Source organism: Theobroma cacao, chromosome 5 (assembly GCF_053813885.1).
Source record: "Theobroma cacao isolate CCN51 chromosome 5, ASM5381388v1, whole genome shotgun sequence".
NCBI lineage: Eukaryota > Viridiplantae > Streptophyta > Magnoliopsida > Malvales > Malvaceae > Theobroma > Theobroma cacao.
Genome location: NC_142643.1, coordinates 1200815 through 1220790, shown reverse-complemented (window position 1 = coordinate 1220790; position 19976 = coordinate 1200815). Strand labels below are relative to the sequence as shown.

The 19976-nt window shown below is 38.2% G+C and overlaps 6 protein-coding genes and 3 non-coding genes across 9 annotated transcripts; 4 read left to right on the top strand and 5 right to left on the bottom strand.

Annotated features, from left to right (window-relative positions):
• Positions 1-971: 971 nt before the first annotated feature.
• Positions 972-3271, top strand: PTAC13 (plastid transcriptionally active 13). The gene is made up of 4 exons (XM_007026763.3): positions 972-1471; positions 1880-2058; positions 2387-2738; positions 2928-3271. Exons 1-4 carry the CDS (start codon positions 1052-1054, stop codon positions 3006-3008), a joined length of 1032 nt encoding a protein of 343 aa, XP_007026825.2. The 5' UTR covers positions 972-1051; the 3' UTR covers positions 3009-3271.
• Positions 3272-7331: 4060 nt separating this feature from the next.
• LOC18597622 (Concanavalin A-like lectin family protein) lies at positions 7332-8839 on the top strand. The gene has a single exon (XM_007026762.3). It carries the CDS (start codon positions 7569-7571, stop codon positions 8643-8645), a length of 1077 nt encoding a protein of 358 aa, XP_007026824.3. The 5' UTR covers positions 7332-7568; the 3' UTR covers positions 8646-8839.
• A 760-nt stretch (positions 8840-9599) lies between these two features.
• LOC18597621 (tubulin beta-8 chain-like) lies at positions 9600-11410 on the bottom strand. Its single transcript, XM_007026761.3, has 3 exons — positions 10864-11410; positions 10505-10774; positions 9600-10405 (listed from the first exon to the last, which is right to left on the bottom strand). The coding sequence occupies exons 1-3, from the start codon at positions 11255-11257 to the stop codon at positions 9735-9737; spliced, it is 1335 nt and encodes a 444-aa protein (XP_007026823.2). The 5' UTR covers positions 11258-11410; the 3' UTR covers positions 9600-9734.
• A 1567-nt stretch (positions 11411-12977) lies between these two features.
• Positions 12978-13071, bottom strand: LOC148762331 (small nucleolar RNA snoR27). Its single transcript, XR_016026863.1, has one exon. It is a non-coding gene; the product is annotated as a small nucleolar RNA snoR27 (small nucleolar RNA).
• Positions 13072-13163: 92 nt separating this feature from the next.
• On the bottom strand, positions 13164-13261 carry LOC148762330 (small nucleolar RNA snoR27). Its single transcript, XR_016026864.1, has one exon. It is a non-coding gene; the product is annotated as a small nucleolar RNA snoR27 (small nucleolar RNA).
• A 40-nt stretch (positions 13262-13301) lies between these two features.
• On the bottom strand, positions 13302-13392 carry LOC148762329 (small nucleolar RNA snoR26). The gene has a single exon (XR_016026865.1). It is a non-coding gene; the product is annotated as a small nucleolar RNA snoR26 (small nucleolar RNA).
• Positions 13393-13958: 566 nt separating this feature from the next.
• Positions 13959-15001, top strand: SOUL-1 (SOUL heme-binding family protein). Its single transcript, XM_018121404.2, has one exon. The coding sequence runs from the start codon at positions 14254-14256 to the stop codon at positions 14854-14856; it is 603 nt and encodes a 200-aa protein (XP_017976893.1). The 5' UTR covers positions 13959-14253; the 3' UTR covers positions 14857-15001.
• A 475-nt stretch (positions 15002-15476) lies between these two features.
• LOC18597620 (protein transport protein yos1-like) lies at positions 15477-16981 on the bottom strand. Its single transcript, XM_018121405.2, has 2 exons — positions 16840-16981; positions 15477-15926 (listed from the first exon to the last, which is right to left on the bottom strand). The coding sequence occupies exon 2, from the start codon at positions 15921-15923 to the stop codon at positions 15690-15692; it is 234 nt and encodes a 77-aa protein (XP_017976894.2). The 5' UTR covers positions 15924-15926; positions 16840-16981; the 3' UTR covers positions 15477-15689.
• Positions 16982-17265: 284 nt separating this feature from the next.
• FLN1 (fructokinase-like 1) lies at positions 17266-19296 on the top strand. Its single transcript, XM_018121403.2, has 2 exons — positions 17266-18003; positions 18231-19296. The coding sequence occupies exons 1-2, from the start codon at positions 17266-17268 to the stop codon at positions 18921-18923; spliced, it is 1431 nt and encodes a 476-aa protein (XP_017976892.2). The 3' UTR covers positions 18924-19296.
• Positions 19297-19976: the final 680 nt, after the last annotated feature.

Below are 19976 nucleotides of genomic sequence, written 5' to 3'. Positions count from 1 at the left end.
TTATTGGTTGAGATGTGGCAAGTTATTTCCACATCACCTTATAGTTAATAACCTCATTTATTTATTATTTTATTGTAAAATAATAAGTAAATGTTTATATATACTTATATTAGGTATACAAATATCTTTAAAAAGCGTATTTACATTTATGTAAATATTTTTATACGTGATTAAAGTAATATGTGTCTGATATCTAATATTTTTGATGTGAATGTGATTGTTAAGGCTTATATAACAATTTAAGTCTACTACAACTAGCAACTTGAATTTAAGTTTTTGAGCTCTATATAATTTAGGTTCGAAAGGCTGTTGGGCCAATGATTGGACTTGAATTGTGGATGTAATGTGTGGTATTGACGAGGACATCAAGGATTTGAGTGGGTGAGATTGTGATACCTAACATTCTACATCTGATGTAAATGTGATTATTAAAACTTATATAACAATAAAAGTTCACCACTACTAGCAACTTGAACTTAAGCTTTTAAAGGCCATGTGGTTTAGATTCGAAAAGCTGCTGAGCTAGTATTTGGACTTTGGTCGTTACAACATGTCTAATTTTTTGAATCATAAATTATTTTTCAAGAAAAAAATTAAGAGGAGATTATGAGAAGAAAAAAATCATAGTGCAAGATTACTTCATTACTTTTAATGATTTGATGATAAAATAATATGTAATTTAATTCATATTTGAGAATATTTTGTTTTTCATCATATCAAAGTAATAATGTAATTAAAAAAAATTATTGGTAAATTTTCATTAATCCTTCAATATGGTTACTAATATTCAATTACTATATATAATGTATTGGTATTGAATGTCTACAATAAGATAATCATTTTCATTTTCTTAATATTATTATTTTGAAAAATAGAGAATTTCAAATAAATAAATATAAAAAGGGAAAAAGCAATTGGGCCATGCCGGCCCATTACGAAGCCCATAACAACGAACGCATCGATCGTTAATCTGCTCTCAACGCTATCGAAGGAACACCAACGTCCGCTCTATCTCCGGAGCTCGAAGAAATAATCAAAAGGGAGAAAAAAAATGAAGCAGGGGCTTCTTCTATGGAGTCCTTGCTATCTTTCTCCACTGTCTTTCCACTCACTTTCTCACAGAATTCCATCAACCAAACACGCCCCTCAACTCCCGCCAGTTTCTGCCTCTATTGATTCGACTGACACCCAACAGCGTCAGCAGCAGTTATCAGCGAGGGAGAGAAGGCAACTGAGGAACGAAAGAAGAGAGAGCAAAGCAGGGTATAGTTGGAGAGAAGAAGTTGAGGAGAGACTCATAAAAAAACCCAAGAAGAGATACACTTCTTGGACCGAGGAACTCAATCTTGACAACTTGGCTCACTTGGGTCCTCAATGGTGGGTGGTTCGAGTCGCCCGGATTAGAGGTCTCGAGACAGCGGAAGTCGTGGCTCGGTCACTCGCTAGGAACTTCCCCGACATCGAATTTAAGGTAAACAAATTGTAGTTTGTTTGTTGCTTCTTTTGTTTTTCGACTGTTGAAATATACGATGCATTGTTTTGGTTATGCGTAGCACTTTAAGTTTATATTGGGATTCACTTGAGGATTTAACTGAATAGAAATTGAGAGAACAATATTAATGATTCATCTCAAATGTTTGTTTGTGCTAAATGTTCCTAACGGGCCATGACACAACAATATAAGCTTGGACTTGGTCTAGCCATTGTTACCCTTTTGCAGAGCCTTGGGAGCCAATTTTAGAAGCACGCTCCCCGTTTAACTTCCTTATACGTACAAAGATATTTAAGGTGTTATTGTTTTAAGATAGAAGACTAGTTTTGGATAAGAAATTGATACTTATATAGTATACTTGCATTGATTAGTTTCTTTTGTCTTCAGATGTATACTCCAGCTGTTCAGGAGAAGAAGAGATTAAAAAACGGTTCGATATCAATTAAACCGAAGCCCTTATTTCCAGGTTGTGTTTTCTTAAAATGTGTATTGAACAAAGAGATTCATGACTTCATAAGAGAGTGCGATGGAGTTGGAGGTTTTGTTGGTTCCAAGGTCGGAAATACGTGAGTGTTACTTGTTGTCCTTGTTGAAAATTGCTAAATTTGCTAGAACTGTATGTTTGAATCGCGAGTTAAATTGTTATGTATGATTGCGTAGAATGAAGATGGCAACATCTTATTATCAACTTATATTTTAGTTTACACAACCATATAGGATTTCTGAAGAAACTTTAAAAAGATAGTCTAAATATAATCCTTTTGGTTCAAATTAGACAGTGCAGTAAGACCTGATCAAAGAAACTTAGGGATACAAAAGCTTAGCATTTGATTGAATATCCTGTGCTTTTCAGTTTTCAGTTAGTATAGCTAAGTCTACCTACATGGTTTGCAGAAAAAGACAAATAAATAAACCTAGGCCAGTGTCTGATGATGACATGGAGGCTATCTTCAAACAGGCCAAAGAAGAGCAAGAAAAAGCTGATCAAGCATTTCAAGAAGAACAGGAAGGAGAAAAAACCCTCACAGCTGATAAGCTGAATGTAGAATATAATTTAGATTCCAATGGTGTTACAACATCCATTTTGGATTCTAAGCCAAAACGACAGTCTAGAAAGCGATATGATACTGTAGCAAATAGAGCAAAGAGTTCTAAACTAGTCCCAGGTTCGATGGTTCGAGTTGTATCTGGGACTTTTGCAGAAGTTTTGGGCAGCCTTGAGAAACTGAACCGGAAAACTGGAAAGGTATGACATTCATATGGTTGAACAAGTAAAGTTACTCAGTACTACACAGGCTAGTGTTCTTGAATGCTATTTGAAAAGATTTGGAAAGCCTTAAATAATTTAAAAGGTCCTTTCCGGAAATGATTGTGGATACATATGTAATTATCTAATTAGAATGACTTTTTGAAATGAAAACATGTTTTCTTGCAGGCAACTGTGGGATTTACACTATTTGGGAAAGAAAGCTTAGTAGAGCTAGATGTCAAGGATATTGTCCTAGAAACAAAGTGATATGAATGTGCTCTCCTTATAATCATTATGGCTGAAGGGTAAGTTCATTGTGCTCATGACTTTTTGCTATCGATTATGTGGGTATCGTTTATTCCCCATTGTATGTAGATTGTGGCATAGAAGTCATAACCCACGCTCATCATTGCTTGTAAGCTTTTGTAGAGCATTCTCTTACTTGCTTGCTGTGTTGAATATACCTTACAATTAGGTAATTTGTATAACCTGTGAAGTTGTTATCCTTTCATATATCACTTTTTCATTCACCCCCTGGGATGTATACCTTTTTTGTGTACTCAATACACACTCATAATTAGCCAAGTAATTTGAAGAACAATTTGACCTTTATGAATACGCTTTACAAGTTTACACACTGCAACTCTATCAAACACTTTATAGGTTAATACAACATATTTCTTGAAGAGGCAACTGTATATAACTTGGGAATCATGCCGTTAACCCTTGTCTGATCTATATAGAAATGTGTGTGCTTGGATGTGCTTGTGTCTGAAGGTTATGTTCTTCCTATTTTATGTCCTCGCTCATAGTTTATTTGCATGGGCTGATGCTACGCAATTTTAACCTTTTGTTACCTTGGAGTAATGTATCTTCACTCGTAAATTCTCGGAAAATGGTTCATGTTCTTGAGTTGTCCCCTTAATCATATTTCCTTTATTGATATGATATCCTATTTTTGGATATGCCAGTTAAGTAGTTAAGGGTTATTGGGCAGGCAATTTTGGAAGTTGATTTGACAGTTCTCCTGCAATTAATTGAAATTGCATTCATTGTAATTGAATTGAATTGAATAATAGTAAGAACATCTTGCGCTCTTTGTTTGATCTGTCAATTTGTACTTTGTTTTTTACCCTTCCTTTTTTCCATCAAAGCCTGAGGCCTTAATATGTGGTTGAGGGCAGCCATAAAATTATTTTTTTGCTTTGATTGGGTCTTGAGCTAAAGACCAAGGGTAGCTCTTCCCCATCTCATAACTGTCGCTCCCCCCCTACCCATCCCTTTGGTTTGCTAGCCACAGCACTTTGTATCATTAGCAGGCTCTTTCCTTTTTTTTTTTTTTTTCTCTTTGAGGATGATCTTGCTTTAAAAAGCAAATAGGATTTCAAAATTTCAGGCAGTATGCACAGTTGATAACTTGAGGAGTAGTTTGATTGACATTTAGGTGCCCCTCAATGTTAAAGCTTGGTTAAATCAAAGGCACATTGATGCTACTTGCATTAAATTATTTAATTTGTAGTCTAGTGTTTATTAAGAAATTGGTTGCCTTAAGTCATGGTTTTAACTTTTAGTTTCATTTTTTCTCTCTCATAGTTTCTTAAAATCGATAGAATATACTTAATTTATACGGTATCTTTTAACTGACAATTCTCTTGACTTTGGAAAATGAGGGAAAGCTGTAATGGAATCCAGTTGTTAAAGCCACCAATGTAGGATGTAGCTAACTGCCTATCTCCAGAATTGGCTTTGCTTGTTGACTGTGGGTTAAATTCTAGGAAATCAACTTCATACTTGTTAGTGTCTTTACCACTCTGTTAGTGGCGAACTATAATCCTAGTCTTCATATTATTCCTAAGGGCTTCTTTAAGGCCATGGAGACTTAAGATGGCTCTAACAATCTCACAAAAGAGCTGATCTGGCTGGGATTACCTGGTCCAGGTCAATTATTTTTTCAACTTTCAGTTTGGAGGTTTAGGTTACATGGTCTGTCTTGGCTTAATGGTGGTCCCCCAGTACTCCATGTCTTAAAAATGCAAAGGCTTCAGCCAATTAAACGTGCCAGCTTATAATCTATCCCTGATCTGGACAGAAAAACCATGCTAACTTTTGCACTGAATATGGTATCCAACTGATGCCCATCTTTATTTTCTTTTACTGATGAGTAGCTATCTTCCTTCGGCCGCTTCTTCGTCTCTCTATCTCTCCGGTTGATCGCCTTGAACATTATCAAGGCCCACTTCAACCACCATCTTCCTAGCAGATGATAAAACATAACGCTTTCTGGGAGAGGTTATTACTTATTGGGTTGTCGCTCTTGTCATGCATAATTTATGATTTTGATCAGCTGTCTCTATAGAGACAGTGCTACATTCCCATATTTCTGCTTGCTCTAGGAAATAGATATTGGCCTGAAAAACACAAGCTGCCTTCCTATGTATTCTGTGTCTTCAATCCATTTTGTTGATTTTTGATCTAATGCCAACCTCAGAAACTTGAGTGAAGACTTCAGGAAAACCAACCAAACCCGATGGGGTTTAAAATTGAAATCTATCTAACAGGGTCCTTGAAAAAAAAAATCAAAAGGCACCAACTTAAAGTAGGGTCACAAGATTCACACCTCAAAAGCTAGTGGTCCCCTGCCACGTTTCAAATTTAATGCACAAACAAGTTGGAGTGCTTATGGTTCTAAGATTTGTCCTCTTTGTGTGTGGGGGAGTAGGGTTCCACCCAAACTTCATATGATACTTGGCGAGCAGTCTTTGTAACCTTCAGTAATATGGCATGTGCTCTGCCCCATTTCCCATAGCCTTGTTCATTTTTCAATTATTTTGTAAATAATGAGGACAGATAACCGTTCTGCATGTCTTGCCTTTTGTGCCATCAAGCAAACTGAAAGCTTAGATAAGCCACTTGACATAAGAGGAGGGCACATTTCATCAGGGAAAGGAAAAACAGAGGGCACATTACACTTTTTGCGCCTGGTTAGGGCAGAAATCATTCCTGTCTATAATTCTTTATCTTAGTTATTTATATGAAGTTACTCGTTTATTTAGGAACAATGATAAAATTGTTCCTATATTTACCTTAAAAACTCTAATTTTTCCCTTTTCATATACATGATGATATCAAAAGAGGTACGGTTTCCATTTAGACTCTTCCGTTGTTTCATATTATGTGATAGGTTTGTGATTCCTGCACATGAGAAGAGTATTGAAATGACAATAAAAAAAACTCATATATGTTAAATCAAAAATATTTTGAACATATAAATATAAAATTAATTAATTTTAAATTAAATGTTGAAATAATCTCATCAAGGTCAATTGTATCTGCCACTTGAATAAATCTAAAAACTACCCATAATTAATTATTCAATGCAAAGATTATTGTCTTAAATTTCAAAGCATGCAGATTTAACTACACCTGACATCCTGAGGCCTTGACCTACCAAAAAATCTGCAGATTCTTCTCTTCCAGGATCACGAATCATACCACCCTAGAGTAAATATAAATACCAGTCATTGATGAAGGGTTCTTTAATGCAACAACTGACTGCATTAAAGACCACCAACCCTTTGCTCACAATCCTCAAAAAGAATTGAATGCTGCTGAGAATGACTGAGAAGTGAGGACATACACCCCAGAATCACCCAAATCTTTGCTAAGAGACAAGGGTCAATTCCAAGACTCGAAGGTTTCTACCAATGTTTCAAATTCTAAAAGACTTATCTCTTGCCTTAATCAACAAGATAAAGAGCACGCCTGCATTAGTTTTTACCTGGAAAGAGCTCGGCCAAAGTGTTGCAGGCAGGCAGGCTGGCACGTTGCACAACAAACCTTGGGTGGGTTTATCAAAGCCCGACCCTATTGTGCACGTTAGAAAATGGTCCCTCTCTTCAAAGAGAACCGCTTTTTTTTTTTCTTTTGCTCCCCACACAAAAACCTCTTTTCTTTTTCTTATAAAACAAAAAGAAGATTGGAAAGGGGAAGAGGTAGTGGAGGATTTTGCTTGGAATTGATAGAGACTTGAGACTCTCGCTTCCTGTTACTGTACAGCTGTGTGCTTGTGTGTGTTGTATGTTTTTTTATTGCAAAAGCTTAGACCATTGTCTAGACCTGAGAGTACATTTACCTAAGACATCCTATCTTTCTTCTCTTTCCTTTATCCTCCTTTTTGTTGTGGCTAACAAACAAGTTTGGCTTTGACAACTGTAACTCTTGAACCCAATAATTTGCAAGTACCCACATTTTGTTTCACATATTTGTACTTTATACCAAGTGAAATTCTTTGGTTCTAAGTTTTTTGATGCTCAAAGCGACAACCTTTTCTTGTGAAAAAAAGGGATGGAGAGAACTATGGAGCCCTTGTGTTGGAGTTCAGCAAAAAGAAGTATAGTGAACTATTCATGGTGGAACTTTAATTGATGAAACAACTCAAGAGAAAAGTACTGTACCTGTCTCGCACAGTTAATTAATATTTGTGGATAGAAATGTAAATACAAAAAAATAGAGTACATTTGAGAATTTAGAAGAAGTACAAGTGCAAAAGTGAAAAATGTCCATTATAATATTCCCTCAGTCAGCAACCACTCAGAGAAAGTGAATGAAAAAGAGTTGCAGAAACGAGTAAACGTATTTAATTTTCACAACCTCCAAGCCAACCCAACGCCCCTATTCTTTACTTTCTTTCCTCTGGTTCTTCACCCAGAACCCTAAAAAAAAGAGAGGGAAAATCGCCTAGTTGTAAATGGAATCATCACCAAGGAAATCTTAGTAGACCAACAAAGAAAATACCAAATCCAGATTCAGCTCTAACCCACTTCAGCAATGGCCACATTCTCCATTTCCAACTACTTCACAGTCCTAACTTTTATCATTTTCCACTTCAAAATCTTAGCTGCAGACCAAAGTTCCTCTTTTTCCTTCAAAAGTTTTGGTAAAGATCCAAACTTTGTGTCCAATATTGCTTTATACGGGGATGCACGGGTTGCTAATGATGGCTCTTGGGTTCAACTTACTAACTCAGTAAGTGGGAGTGCTGGGAAAGTCATGTATAAGAAACCCATCAAGCTTGTTGAAGGTAAAGTCAGGAATTTTGCTTCTTTTTCAACTTACTTTTCCTTCTCAATGTCCCATGAAAATGGTGATGGTTTGGCTTTTGTTATGGTTCCCCGTAGTTTTAATCTTAATGTGTTGCATAATAGTTCGTTTGGGGTTTCTCTTGGATTGGAGAAACGTAATAGAGGTGCTGTTGCTGTTGAATTCGATACCTTCAAAGATGCCAGGTATGGTGATTTGAATGGAAATCATGTGGGCGTTGATGTGGGTAGTCTTGTATCAGTTAAAGCGAGAAATTTATCATCTGCCAATTTGGTATTAAACAATGGAGAAAAATTACATTCGTGGATTGATTATGAGGCAAGTTCAAAGAGACTAGAGATTAGGTTGAATCAATCTGGTAGTACTAGGCCTGAAGATCCGTTGCTTTCATACTCAATCGACTTGTCAAAACTATGGAATGATGAGGACTTGTTTGTGGGCTTAAGCGCTTCAAATCGGAACTCGTCACAGACATGCTTTATTTACTCGTGGAGTTTTAAGCTAAGGCAGGTTCCAAATTGGATGCACTCTCAACCACTCAATCCTGAGGCCATTGCAAAGAACCCCAAACCTCTGACAACAGCGCACAAGAGTAGCAATTGTTTTTGGAGAGTTCTTGCTGTGTTCATTTTCGGTGGTGCTTGTGGAGCCTTGACAGCTTCTTGTGTTCTATACCTATGGACCATCCTTGGTGATAGGCGCCCAGTAGCGCCCGAAGAGTGTGGTGTGCACCCTGTGGATTTTGAGTACAAGAAGTTCAAAGTAGCAGAGGACGAAGAAGCTGTCAAAGTTGGCAAGAAGTAGATGTTAGAGTTGGGGTTCTGTTGGATGTTTAATGTTGTAAATTGATGATCTTTTTTGTAATTGTAGTTGCAGGTTCTGTGTGTGGTTGTAGCTGACGATCAATTGTGAAAAATGTAGCTCTTTGTTACATAGTGTTTAATGATTGAAGCATTGAGATTCACCTTTAATATAAATTACAATGTTGCTTTTCGGAACCTTAATTGTAAATGCATAATGCTTAAGCAAGTTCTTCGTGTAAGAAATCTATAATTCTGACCTGATTTGAGGATAAATGCATGAATTAAGGTCTTTGACGTGCTTTGTTTTGTATTGTTAAACAGTGGATGCATTGAATTCACGTTTAATATATGAATTGCTATGTTGATTGAGTGTCCTAAATCACAAATGCATAAAATTCCTGAACAAGTTCTTTGTCTAAGAAATCTATTCTTGTGACCTCATTTAGGGATTAACTATCAAGGAATGAATTAACAGCTTACACTCCTTGCTGAATTAAGCTGCCAAGTTATAGGTTATACCTGAAGTTTTAGGCCTTTATGCTGCAAATTTTGGGGTACAAAGGTCTCAATTCTTCCTTTTGTTCTTTCAGGGGTGCTTCCCCTGTTTTAATGAAACTTAACCTTTCAAAAAAAAAAAAAATATATATATATATATATATATATTAAGCTGCCTTAGGTTTTTATGCTCTATGACTTGGTGTATAATTAGTACAACTGAGAATGTTTCATGGTATTTTTGTACTAATATTTAAGACCTTAACTTTTCTTATTTCCAATGCCATTTTTGCTGGCACAGTTTTTTGACACAGCAAGCCCCTGTGGTTCTGATAAATTTTATCAGAACTCTGCCAGAGATAAAATATTGTTCTTCTTTTGGATGGCCTAAGGAATCATATCAGATTGGTTTAATTTGTATAAACATATGGAACTTAAAAGTTCCAAGATTGGAAGAACAGAACTGGAATTATCAATATATTTAACATTCATATTGGCATACAGCTATCCAGATTAATCCTTTTCTGTTGCCAGAGACTGGCAATTGGATACTTTTTTTAGCATTGTTTTACATCCCGAAAAAACTAGAAGTGAATCATTCTTGATACTCCTCCTCGTCCTCCTCATACTCTTCCTCATCAGCAGTTGCATCCTGGTACTGCTGATACTCAGAAACCAGATCATTCATGTTGCTTTCTGCCTCGGTGAACTCCATCTCATCCATACCTTCACCTGTGTACCAATGCAAGAAGGCCTTCCTCCTAAACATTGCTGTGAACTGCTCACTCACACGTCTGAACATTTCCTGGATCGAAGTTGAGTTCCCGATGAAGGTCGATGCCATTTTCAAGCCATTTGGAGGGATATCACAGACAGTTGATTTGACATTGTTTGGAATCCATTCCACAAAATAGGACGAATTCTTGTTCTGGACATTGAGCATCTGCTCATCAACTTCCTTTGTGCTCATTTTGCCTCTGAACATAGCTGAGGCTGTAAGGTACCTCCCATGGCGTGGATCAGCTGCACACATCATGTTCTTGGCATCCCACATTTGCTGGGTGAGCTCAGGCACGGTCAAGGCTCTGTACTGCTGGGAACCGCGAGAGGTAAGAGGTGCAAAACCAACCATAAAGAAGTGCAGCCTAGGGAAAGGAATGAGATTCACGGCGAGCTTCCTGAGATCAGAGTTTAGCTGACCAGGGAATCTCAAACAACATGTGACTCCAGACATTGTAGCAGATATCAAATGATTCAAATCACCAACTGCACCCAAAAAAGCAACACAAAGAAATTAGTTCTAGTCCCATGAATGAGTAGATGAAACAGAGAAAAGAGAAACTCAAATGTGATAGATGTTCTTACAGCTTGGGGTAGTGAGCTTGAGGGTACGGAAGCAAATGTCATAGAGAGCCTCATTGTCAAGAACCATACACTCATCTGCATTTTCAACAAGCTGATGAACGGACAAAGTAGCATTGTAAGGCTCAACCACTGTATCTGAGACCTTTGGGGAAGGAAAAACAGAGAAAGTAAGCATCATCCTGTCCGGGTACTCCTCTCTGATCTTCGAAATCAGAAGGGTTCCCATACCAGATCCTGTTCCTCCTCCCAGGGAATGGCAAACCTGAAATCCTGTAGTTCAAAAAACCCACACCAACATAAACCCAAGGAAACATACAGGAACAATAAGAAGGAAAACAAAACAAAAACAAATAACTAACCCTGCAAGCAGTCACAATTCTCGGCTTCCTTTCGGACAACATCAAGAACAGAATCGATGAGTTCAGCGCCCTCAGTGTAATGACCTTTAGCCCAGTTGTTTCCCGCACCAGATTGTCCGAAAACGAAGTTGTCTGGTCTGAAAATCTGACCATAAGGACCAGACCTAACACTGTCCATGGTACCAGGTTCAAGATCCATGAGGACAGCCCTGGGAACATACCTTCCACAACTTGCTTCATTGTAATAAACATTGATCCTCTCAAGTTGAAGATCCGAGTCCCCATTGTACTTCCCTGTTGAGTCAATGCCGTGTTCGGCACAGACCACTTCCCAGAACTTGGCACCAATCTGGTTGCCGCATTGGCCTCCCTGGATGTGAAGGATTTCACGCATTTTTGGGGATTAAAACAGAGAGAAAAACAAACACCCAAAGACAGAAAGAACAGAGAGAAAACGATAGGGTTAGAGAGGAGAGTTGTGGGGACGGAGGGATCTTTATAGAAAAAGTACAGGGCTAACGGTAGGAATAAGTGCAGAGTTATATTTGAATGATGAAGCGGGATTTTTGTTGTTTTGTTTTTGAATTTGGGTGTGAATGAGTTGTTTTTCTTTTCTTTTCCTTTCCTTTTTTATTTTTTCTGTTTTACCAAACAGGATCCTTGTAAAGTAACGGTCAGATTAAGCTGGATGATGATGGGTGGTTCAGTTTGAATTTCGAAATGAGACAAAACAGCCTGGACTGGATTGTTAATGCCATTATTATTATTGGGGAAACGACAGAAACAGATTTGTTGATTCAAATTTTAGGCTCCTTGGGGAAAAACTTTGCCATCCTTTGCTTCAAATGGCACCATCAGAACAAGTTAACTTGGTCAAATTTAGGGTATTTGTTTTTCAAAAAGGTGGACCTAATCACACTTTCTTTCTTTACTTTGTCCTAATCACAAAGTTTGAATTTTGTAAGATGGGTTATGATTGCAGAACATGCTTAAGCTTGAAGTTAATCAAATCATGACCTTGGGGTTATTGGGGGGGATAAGAACTGGGATGTTTTCGGATGCAGGAAAATCATAAGAAATGTAATGATCTCATGGCAAAATGAACATACTTCATATTTAATTTCATGTTCTAGAATTAGAACTATCTGCTTCACATGGTAGCAAGTGCAACAAGCACATGGAAACCAACATTGGCTGAAAAGAGAATTTCTAAGACAGCCTTCATCTTTATTCTTTATAGAACTAAAGTACAGTTTGCAGCATTCCAGGTTTTACAGGTCATGGTTTTCGATTAATCAAATAGCAGTTGCACATGGTGAAGAATCGAACTCAACAGAAATGCACATCAAGTATCAATCGGAGTCAACTTCTGGTGCAGCAACAGCTAGTGAGATCAACAGGATTTCTTGGTCTTTTAATATTTTGATCAAACCCTTGTTTATGGAACTGCAAATGGTTGCTAGAATTTATTCGTTGACCTCGTCAACACTACCTGCAAAGCTCAATTGATCCTCCAACAGAGACATAAACAATGCAAAAGCTAGATTTCATTTAGACATGATATTGTTAAGATGCAGATATCTAATTCAAAGTACATTACATCCTAGTCAAGCAATTGATATTCACATTTCCTAGCAACTTCTTCCAGCTGCAGGAGAAACAGTTTTGTGGATAATGGAAAGGAGTTTAATTCAAAATCTTCATATTCGATTCCATCCTCCATCAGGTTCCTACGCTAATAGTCCATCGATAACCTGTCCCCACTTTCTCTACTCTAAATCTTGGAACACAACAGATAACATATTACACCATCTTAATCAAATGCAAATGTAAAACAAGTGTTGTAGACCACCATATCCCCATAAACTATAATTCTGAAATCTTGTCCAGTCATGAACAAATTAATGATCAAGATTCAATATTGATATATTGTAAACTGTACAGTTAAAAGGTAGCCAATCCCTAGTTTATCCATGAAGATTAGATATGTTAACCCTCTTGTTAATGGAATAACAGACATATCTGTTATTCACTATACCCAATCTTCCAAGGCTGCAGAAAACTTGATCTGAAGGAAACAGGGAGGACAGTGAACATGTGAATAACACAGTAAGACTGGATCTCAGCATGGAAGAGTATCTTCAATCCCTCAAAAGAAGAAGTTCAGATAGATAACGCAGTTTGTAAAAGTAGCATCATGGATCCAATGCAAGCATCTCACAAACTCTTACAACATGAATTAACACTAAAAGGGAATCAATTAAACCAACTAATGTAACAAAAGAAAATCATCAAAGGTAACTGGATCTCAGTATGTGATCAGTGTTATCTCCATTTCCTTTCAGAGAAAGTACTATCAGATAGATAACGCAGAATAAAGTAACATCTTTGATCCAAACAAAAAAGAAGAAACCCAAAGCAGAAAGTAGTTGAAAAAGGAGCATCTCAGAGAGAACATGCCCTCATTGTTTCTTCACTGACAATCAAAGTGCAAGGATAACAATTTAATCATCTCCTCATTGATGCCCTTTTCTCTTTTACCATTGAAAAGCAGAAAGCTATCAAAAACATTAAAACAAAATCATATCAATCATCTGATCGTTGTCTTAAAAGACAAGTTTTTGCTTCAAAAAACATGGTACCTTGAAAACCTTGGTTATCCTAGGTACCCAATCCTACAGAGGCGGTGTTTGATGAAAGATGCAGGCTTGCAGCCGTTTATACGGTGATAAGAACCAACCCTAAGGGACTGTTTGGAAAATGAACTGATCTTACCCTATCTCAGGCTGAGATATAAGCACAGCAAAGAGATTTGTTTGGTATCCTGTAATCAAGATATCTAACAAGTAGGCTGCAGGTCCCAAGCTTTTTTTAAAGTGAATTTACTCAAGTTATGGGCCTTCACTTACTAGGCAGAAAGGCTTTCTCTGAAGGCCCATCAAATTTATCTTTCTTGATCTATCAGAAATGTTTCATGGAACTGAAGAAGTCCACGGTTTTTGTCTACACTGAGCAGAATCTTGCATTGTACGCTTTATTGTTCAAAAAGGGTAGCTTTGAGTAAAACTGTAAAGCCCGAGGCTCATTCTCCATTTTGGTCGTGGATGAACTTAGTCCACCAATTCATCTCCGAACTCGTGCCACAAAATCCAGGGGCACACAAAAATGAAGTCTTTACTCCTCTCCCAAGTAATAGCATTTTGACGACATAAGCCTAGATCGAACAATCTAGATTCCAGAGGCAAATTCAACACTTTCTTCTCTTCTCTTCCATCTCTTTATAAAAGGATTCCTCATTGGCTTGGTGCAGTTACTAAGCTGAAATCTACTTTGAACCCTCTAGTTAGATCCTCCAGTCTTTCTACTTCCAACTTGTTTACCTTCTCCAACATGGGTATGATTCTTGGTAAGATCAGTGTGGAGACTCCAAAATATGAAGTTGTTCAATCTTCAGCCGATTATGAAATCCGCAAATACTCACCATCAGTTGTGGCTGAAGTCACGTACGATCCATCCCAGTTCAAGGGGAACAAGGATGGTGGCTTTTCGGTGTTGGCAAATTACATAGGTGCCTTAGGCAATCCGCAGAATGCAAAACCTGAAAAGATCGCCATGACAGCTCCTGTGATAACTAAATCGCCTGGAAGTGAAAGTGAAAAGATTGCCATGACGGCTCCCGTGATAACAAAGGGTGAGAAAAACATGGTGACAATGCAGTTTCTGTTGCCGGCGATGTACGAGAGGGCAGAGGAGGCTCCCAAGCCGTTGGATGAGAGGGTGGTGATAAGAGAGGAAGGGGAGAGGAAATATGGGGTGGTGAAGTTTGCAGGAGTGGCAACAGATCAGGTGGTCGAGGAGAAGGTGGAGAACCTCAAGAAGAGCTTAGAAAGAGATGGGCACAAGGTGATTGGCGAGTTCTTGTTAGCTAGGTACAATCCTCCTTGGACTTTGCCTGCTTTCAGGACTAATGAGGTCATGCTACCAGTCCAGTGAGTGCTGAATTATGTGGTTAGCTCAATATGTTTGTTGTACTGTTCTTTCTCTCACAATTATCAGAACTTGACAGGTTTTTAGTCATCACAAATTAAATATTATATGTATATATTTTGAGATTTTGGATGGATTTGATATTCTGCTACTTTCATCTCTTTCTAAGAATGTCAGAGGTAGAAATGCTGCCAAAGGTCACTACTTTCATGGTTATTCATTCATGAACATGCAACATTAGCCCTGTTCTTGGAGTCCTCTAATCTAAAAAAGATGCATTTTTTATCATTAGCTCATTGTCGATTTGCCTGTCTGGTTTTCTGGCCTTATGTTTGGACATAAACGCATCAATCCTTCCATCTTGTGCAAAGCTCACTTTTTGTTACCAAAATAGAGCGGAGATAAGATTACAACCACTGCAAGGGATGCAAAATTGAACAAACTCTGCATCAAAATGAAAAAACTACTGTATATTGAGTATTGACAGAGTAGACTCTATCCCGAGAAGATGTTAATATTAGTGAGCTTTTATAATTGGATGTCAAATGCCCCAAGCCCTGCACCTACCTGAGGTGCTCCAGTTAATGTCGAAAGTAAACACGGTCAAGCAGGCAAAACCAAAAAACTAAAAAGAAACAAAAGTGTAGCAATGAAATTAAATTGCATAGGCCGCAAACATGGTCTTACCAGCATATGAGCTTCCTCTGATTTTACCTTTTTTGAGTATTGTACACACAGGTCATGGCCCTTGAGTGGGCTAACAGTTTAGTAACATATCACAACATGCATGGATTAATTCATGTCCCAAGCCATGAACCTCTTCTCACCTCTCATCAACCTCAACCAGTGAACAGCTTCACTACTATGGTGATGATATTGAAAAGGATAAGTGGTAGTCTCAAAAATTGGCATGCATGTATGAGCCCAATTATCTGCCCCTTAAGCGTATTTCTTCTCCCTCCTTGAATTTCTGCCAAGGTCCATCCTCTTAGAGCAAGGAACCTATCTTCATTCAGTATTGCTAAAGCATTGGCAAAGAGCAGCAAACCTTCGAGCAAAGTCCAGAAGCCCATTTTCTGCAGAAGATAAAGGTTTCAATTCTCAAATTTAGGATAAACACTTTGGGTTCATATTCAAATAGGGAGTAGTGAGAAGTTCTAAATGGATTGGATTGGAGTGAGATGCCTTACCCCCTTGTAGACAGAAGAATTCATCTCAAAAACAATACTCCAAATAGCAGCCAAGGCTGCTCAACTCTACTACACTCTCAAAATTATAACTCTCAATGCGTATAAAACATAGCCTCGACATTTCCCACATAATGCCCCCTCCTTTTACTTATGTAATCAACGAGTTATGTGAGTAAATGATCGTCTTCTTTAAGCATTTACCGCTGGTTTCTGAGGAAAGCCCTATCTTTATCTAGGTTTAACCTAAACCATTGGTGCTAAATTTCTCCAAGGCAGTGCATTGAATTTCTAAGATGTAAAAGGCAGCACATTTGTATACTTTCCCATCATCTTGCAACTAGCTGCACTTAAATACATATTTTAGCACCTGGCTTATCATGTTTACCTAAGCGAAAAGACATTCATATCTTCAGAAAAGCTGATTAGCTATGGTCTATGGAAATATGACTAAATCTCAGAGCAATAGAAGAAAAGATCAAAAGAATCAACATAGAATTTACAGAAGCACTTCTGCTTGAAAAGTGATTCAACCTTTGATTAACTTTCATGAAACTGATGAAAAAGCAACAGAAATTATACAATTACAAATGCAATAAAACAGCATCAGAACAGAAGATTTAGTCCATTTCAGGTTCCTGGTTTTGGGGTTCAAGTAAAATAAATTATGGGCATAAAAAAATCTCAAATTTATTCCTGAAATTAGCTCACTCTTAGTACTTCAGATTTGAGAAACACAAAGCATCAAAACAGAGACTTTTTCTTGGAAACAGAGAGAAACAAAAGATGGGAATTTTCTCACCTGTGACAGGAAGCAACCCAAGAAGAAATTGTTTGACTAACAAATTGTGAGATTGCAGATTAGTTTTCATCAACTGGAAGCAGAGATCAAAGAAGAACGGACACGAAGTCAAACAAGAACCCAACCAAAAACCCTTTTGAGGAAACCGAAACAAGAGGAAAGTTGCGAAACGACAGCCGATCTCAGCTTGTTGGGCCACGTAGGATTCGGGAAAACTTTTGATCTAAACGGATGAGGCCGTCCTTGCTTACGTATCCCTCGAGCTGCTAGCCGTTGGATTTGTCCTTTCTTTCTTACATGACCCGAAGCTTGAGGCCCGAAGCCTGACGCCCGCAAGAACACGACCCGATAAAATTTATCAGACAAAGGGCAAGCAAAAACCCCCAGTCCAACATGGATAAACCCTACAACATTTGAAACGAAACAATGGCATCACTTCTTCAACTCCCTCACTCTTTCTCACTGTTCTTGAACCCTCCGAACCCAAAGATTCAGTTTTTAAATTCTCCCAGAACTGTAGGCTTACCAAGAGCTTCAGTGGAAACAAATGAAGCCGTTGAATCTCCAAAGCCAACTCGCCGAGGCAGGAAAAAGAAACCAACTTCGTCTTCCCCAGCAACGAAAACAAGGCGCACGAGAAAAACCCAGAATGAAAATGGCTCTATTGAATCTGAAAGCCAGGGAGAAGAAGAGGAGCTAGGAGATTTCGACGATGGCATGGATTTTCCGTACGAGGAACCTCCGTTGATCTGCTGCTTCGGCGCTGCACAAAAGGAGTTCGTACCCACAGTTAGAGTGAACGAAGAGAAGATGCACCCGGATAAATACTCCCACTGGAAAATGCTACAGTGGGACCCTCCGGAGTTCGGGAGGGCGCCAGGTGGGCCACCATCCAACGTGGCAATATCACACGTGAGGCTTGGAGGGAGAGCTGCTTTTATGGGGAAAGTTGGGGACGATGAGTATGGGGATGAGCTTGTCTTGATGATGAATAAAGAGAAAGTGCAAACGAGAGGTGTTAAGTTTGATGAGAATGTTAAGACTGGGTGTACTTACATGAAGGTTAAGTTTGATGAGAAAGGAAGGTTGAAGATGGAGACTGTTAAAGAATCTGCTGAAGACTCTCTTCTTAGCTCCGAATTGAATCTTGCTGTTCTCAAAGAGGTAACCTTTAGAAACTTACTGTTGATTTTTATGCAATAAAGTTACATATGAAAATCATTAGGAAGAGTTCCAATTTTTGTTTTTGGAGCATTTTATGATCTGATAGTGTGAAATTAATTGATGAAGTATGATGCTGCATACGTGCTTAGAGTGGCACTTCTGTAATTAGTTTGTGAATTTTTCTTGTTGACTGAATGTGGATGGTTTGCTATCCAACATTGATGCAGACTAGAATTTTCCACTTCAATTCAGAGGTTTTAACATCTCCTTCCATGCAATCTACACTTTTCAAAGCAATTGCATGGTCTAAGAAGTTTGGGGGGCTTATATTTTTTGATTTGAATTTGCCATTACTTTTGTGGAGATCACGTGATGAAACGAGGGAGGTGATCAAGGAAGCCTGGAACAAAGCAGACATCATTGAGGTTTCAAGGCAAGAGCTGGAATTTCTTCTGGATGAAGAGTATTATGAGAGGAAGAGAAATTACAGGCCTCAATACTATGCTGAAAGTTTTGACCAAACCAAGAATCGGCGAGACTGCTATCATTATACCAGTGAGGAAATCTCTCCGTTGTGGCATGATGGACTTAAATATCTGTTTGTGACTGATGGAACACTTAGGATACATTACTATACACCTTCATTTGATGGTGTGGTTGTTGGAACAGAGGATGTGCTAATAACACCATTCACTTGTGATCGAACTGGTTCCGGTGATGCTGTTGTGGCTGGTATTATGAGGAAGCTGACCACTTACCCTGAGATGTTTGAAAATCAAGATACCTTAGAGAGGCAGCTACGCTTTGCAATTGCAGCAGGTATTATATCGCAGTGGACAATTGGTGCTGTGAGAGGTTTTCCTACTGAGAGTGCTACACAAAATCTGAAAGAACAGGTTTATGTACCTTCAATGTGGTAGTTGAGAGAGCCAGAGAACATGACAGCACAATTTTACTATTTCTCTGGACAGAATGCAAGGTTTTGTATCTGATGAACATGGATAAGAATCCCTGAAAGAGGTAAAGGCTGCATGTAATGTTCACGGCTTAGCATGGCTGAGTTCAATTCATTCCATCTTGATTGGCTCTTTCGATGGGCCAGCCATTGATACTCGTAGAAGTGTAGGTGAGGGCTAGATTGAACAATATATTCTTCTAATTGAATTGTATCAATCAGCAATTCTCCATCAGTTTATGATCCAACATTTAGCAAAATCATGTTCACCCCATTGTTTCAGACATTGGAAAATAATGTATTGTTTGAATCCTTAATGAAAGCAAGTTTCCAGTGAATCCAATGAGTTGACGAAATTGAAAGCATAAGGATGGTGACTTGGTGAGAATTGCTGTTTCATAGTACTTTGCTAGCGTCAAGTGGTCGGGATTGTTCCCGGACCGAACATCGCGACAGTTAGTATTTCATAGGGACTTGGGAGGAGTAAAAGAAAAGCAACAATATTTGAACGTTGGTTCTTCACCACCCAGCCTTTGCCTAATACTTATCAGTTAGGGAACCAGTTCATCATTTTAGTCAAAAAGCTGAAGCCTTTTCTTAGTCCAATAATGCTCGGCGTGCCAGCTTCCGTATAATATGAGCTAAGAATGATTGTTAATCCAGCTGTGCAGCGAAATTCCAATTCCTTTTTTATTAAAATAAACCTGATATTGCGGCAGACTCAGTTTGGAAAGACAGCTGCAAGTTGTTCTGAAATCATTTGAAAGCAACAAACTGTATAAAACCCATTTTATATTTGTCCATAGCAACACAACAGTCGCCCAACAGGATTGCCTTCATTCTTTCAATTTCCTTCTTCTCCCTTAAGCAAAGTGGCCGGGACTGGTTACTTCACCATGACAATAACAGCAGACTAACTGTGAATTCATTCAACAGACTCTAGAGTCTAGTCCTCGTACTTATAAATATAAGTTTGTATAGATAATTTGATAGAGTGCTTGTATTGCAAGAAAGAAAA

Coding starts and splice junctions, on each gene's coding strand:
- LOC18597621 (XM_007026761.3), bottom strand. CDS start 11,257: ATGCGTGAAATCCTTCACATCCAGGGAGGCCAATGCGGCAACCAGATT. Junction 10,775..10,863: donor GAATTGTGACTGCTTGCAGG/GTTAGTTATTTG, acceptor TTTGAACTACAG/GATTTCAGGTTTGCCATTCC. Junction 10,406..10,504: donor CAAGCTCACTACCCCAAGCT/GTAAGAACATCT, acceptor TTTTGGGTGCAG/TTGGTGATTTGAATCATTTG.
- LOC18597620 (XM_018121405.2), bottom strand. CDS start 15,923: ATGGGCTTCTGGACTTTGCTCGAAGGTTTGCTGCTCTTTGCCAATGCT.
- FLN1 (XM_018121403.2), top strand. CDS start 17,266: ATGGCATCACTTCTTCAACTCCCTCACTCTTTCTCACTGTTCTTGAAC. Junction 18,004..18,230: donor ATCTTGCTGTTCTCAAAGAG/GTAACCTTTAGA, acceptor ACATTGATGCAG/ACTAGAATTTTCCACTTCAA.
- PTAC13 (XM_007026763.3), top strand. CDS start 1,052: ATGAAGCAGGGGCTTCTTCTATGGAGTCCTTGCTATCTTTCTCCACTG. Junction 1,472..1,879: donor TCCCCGACATCGAATTTAAG/GTAAACAAATTG, acceptor TTTTGTCTTCAG/ATGTATACTCCAGCTGTTCA. Junction 2,059..2,386: donor GGTTCCAAGGTCGGAAATAC/GTGAGTGTTACT, acceptor CATGGTTTGCAG/AAAAAGACAAATAAATAAAC.
- SOUL-1 (XM_018121404.2), top strand. CDS start 14,254: ATGGGTATGATTCTTGGTAAGATCAGTGTGGAGACTCCAAAATATGAA.
- LOC18597622 (XM_007026762.3), top strand. CDS start 7,569: ATGGCCACATTCTCCATTTCCAACTACTTCACAGTCCTAACTTTTATC.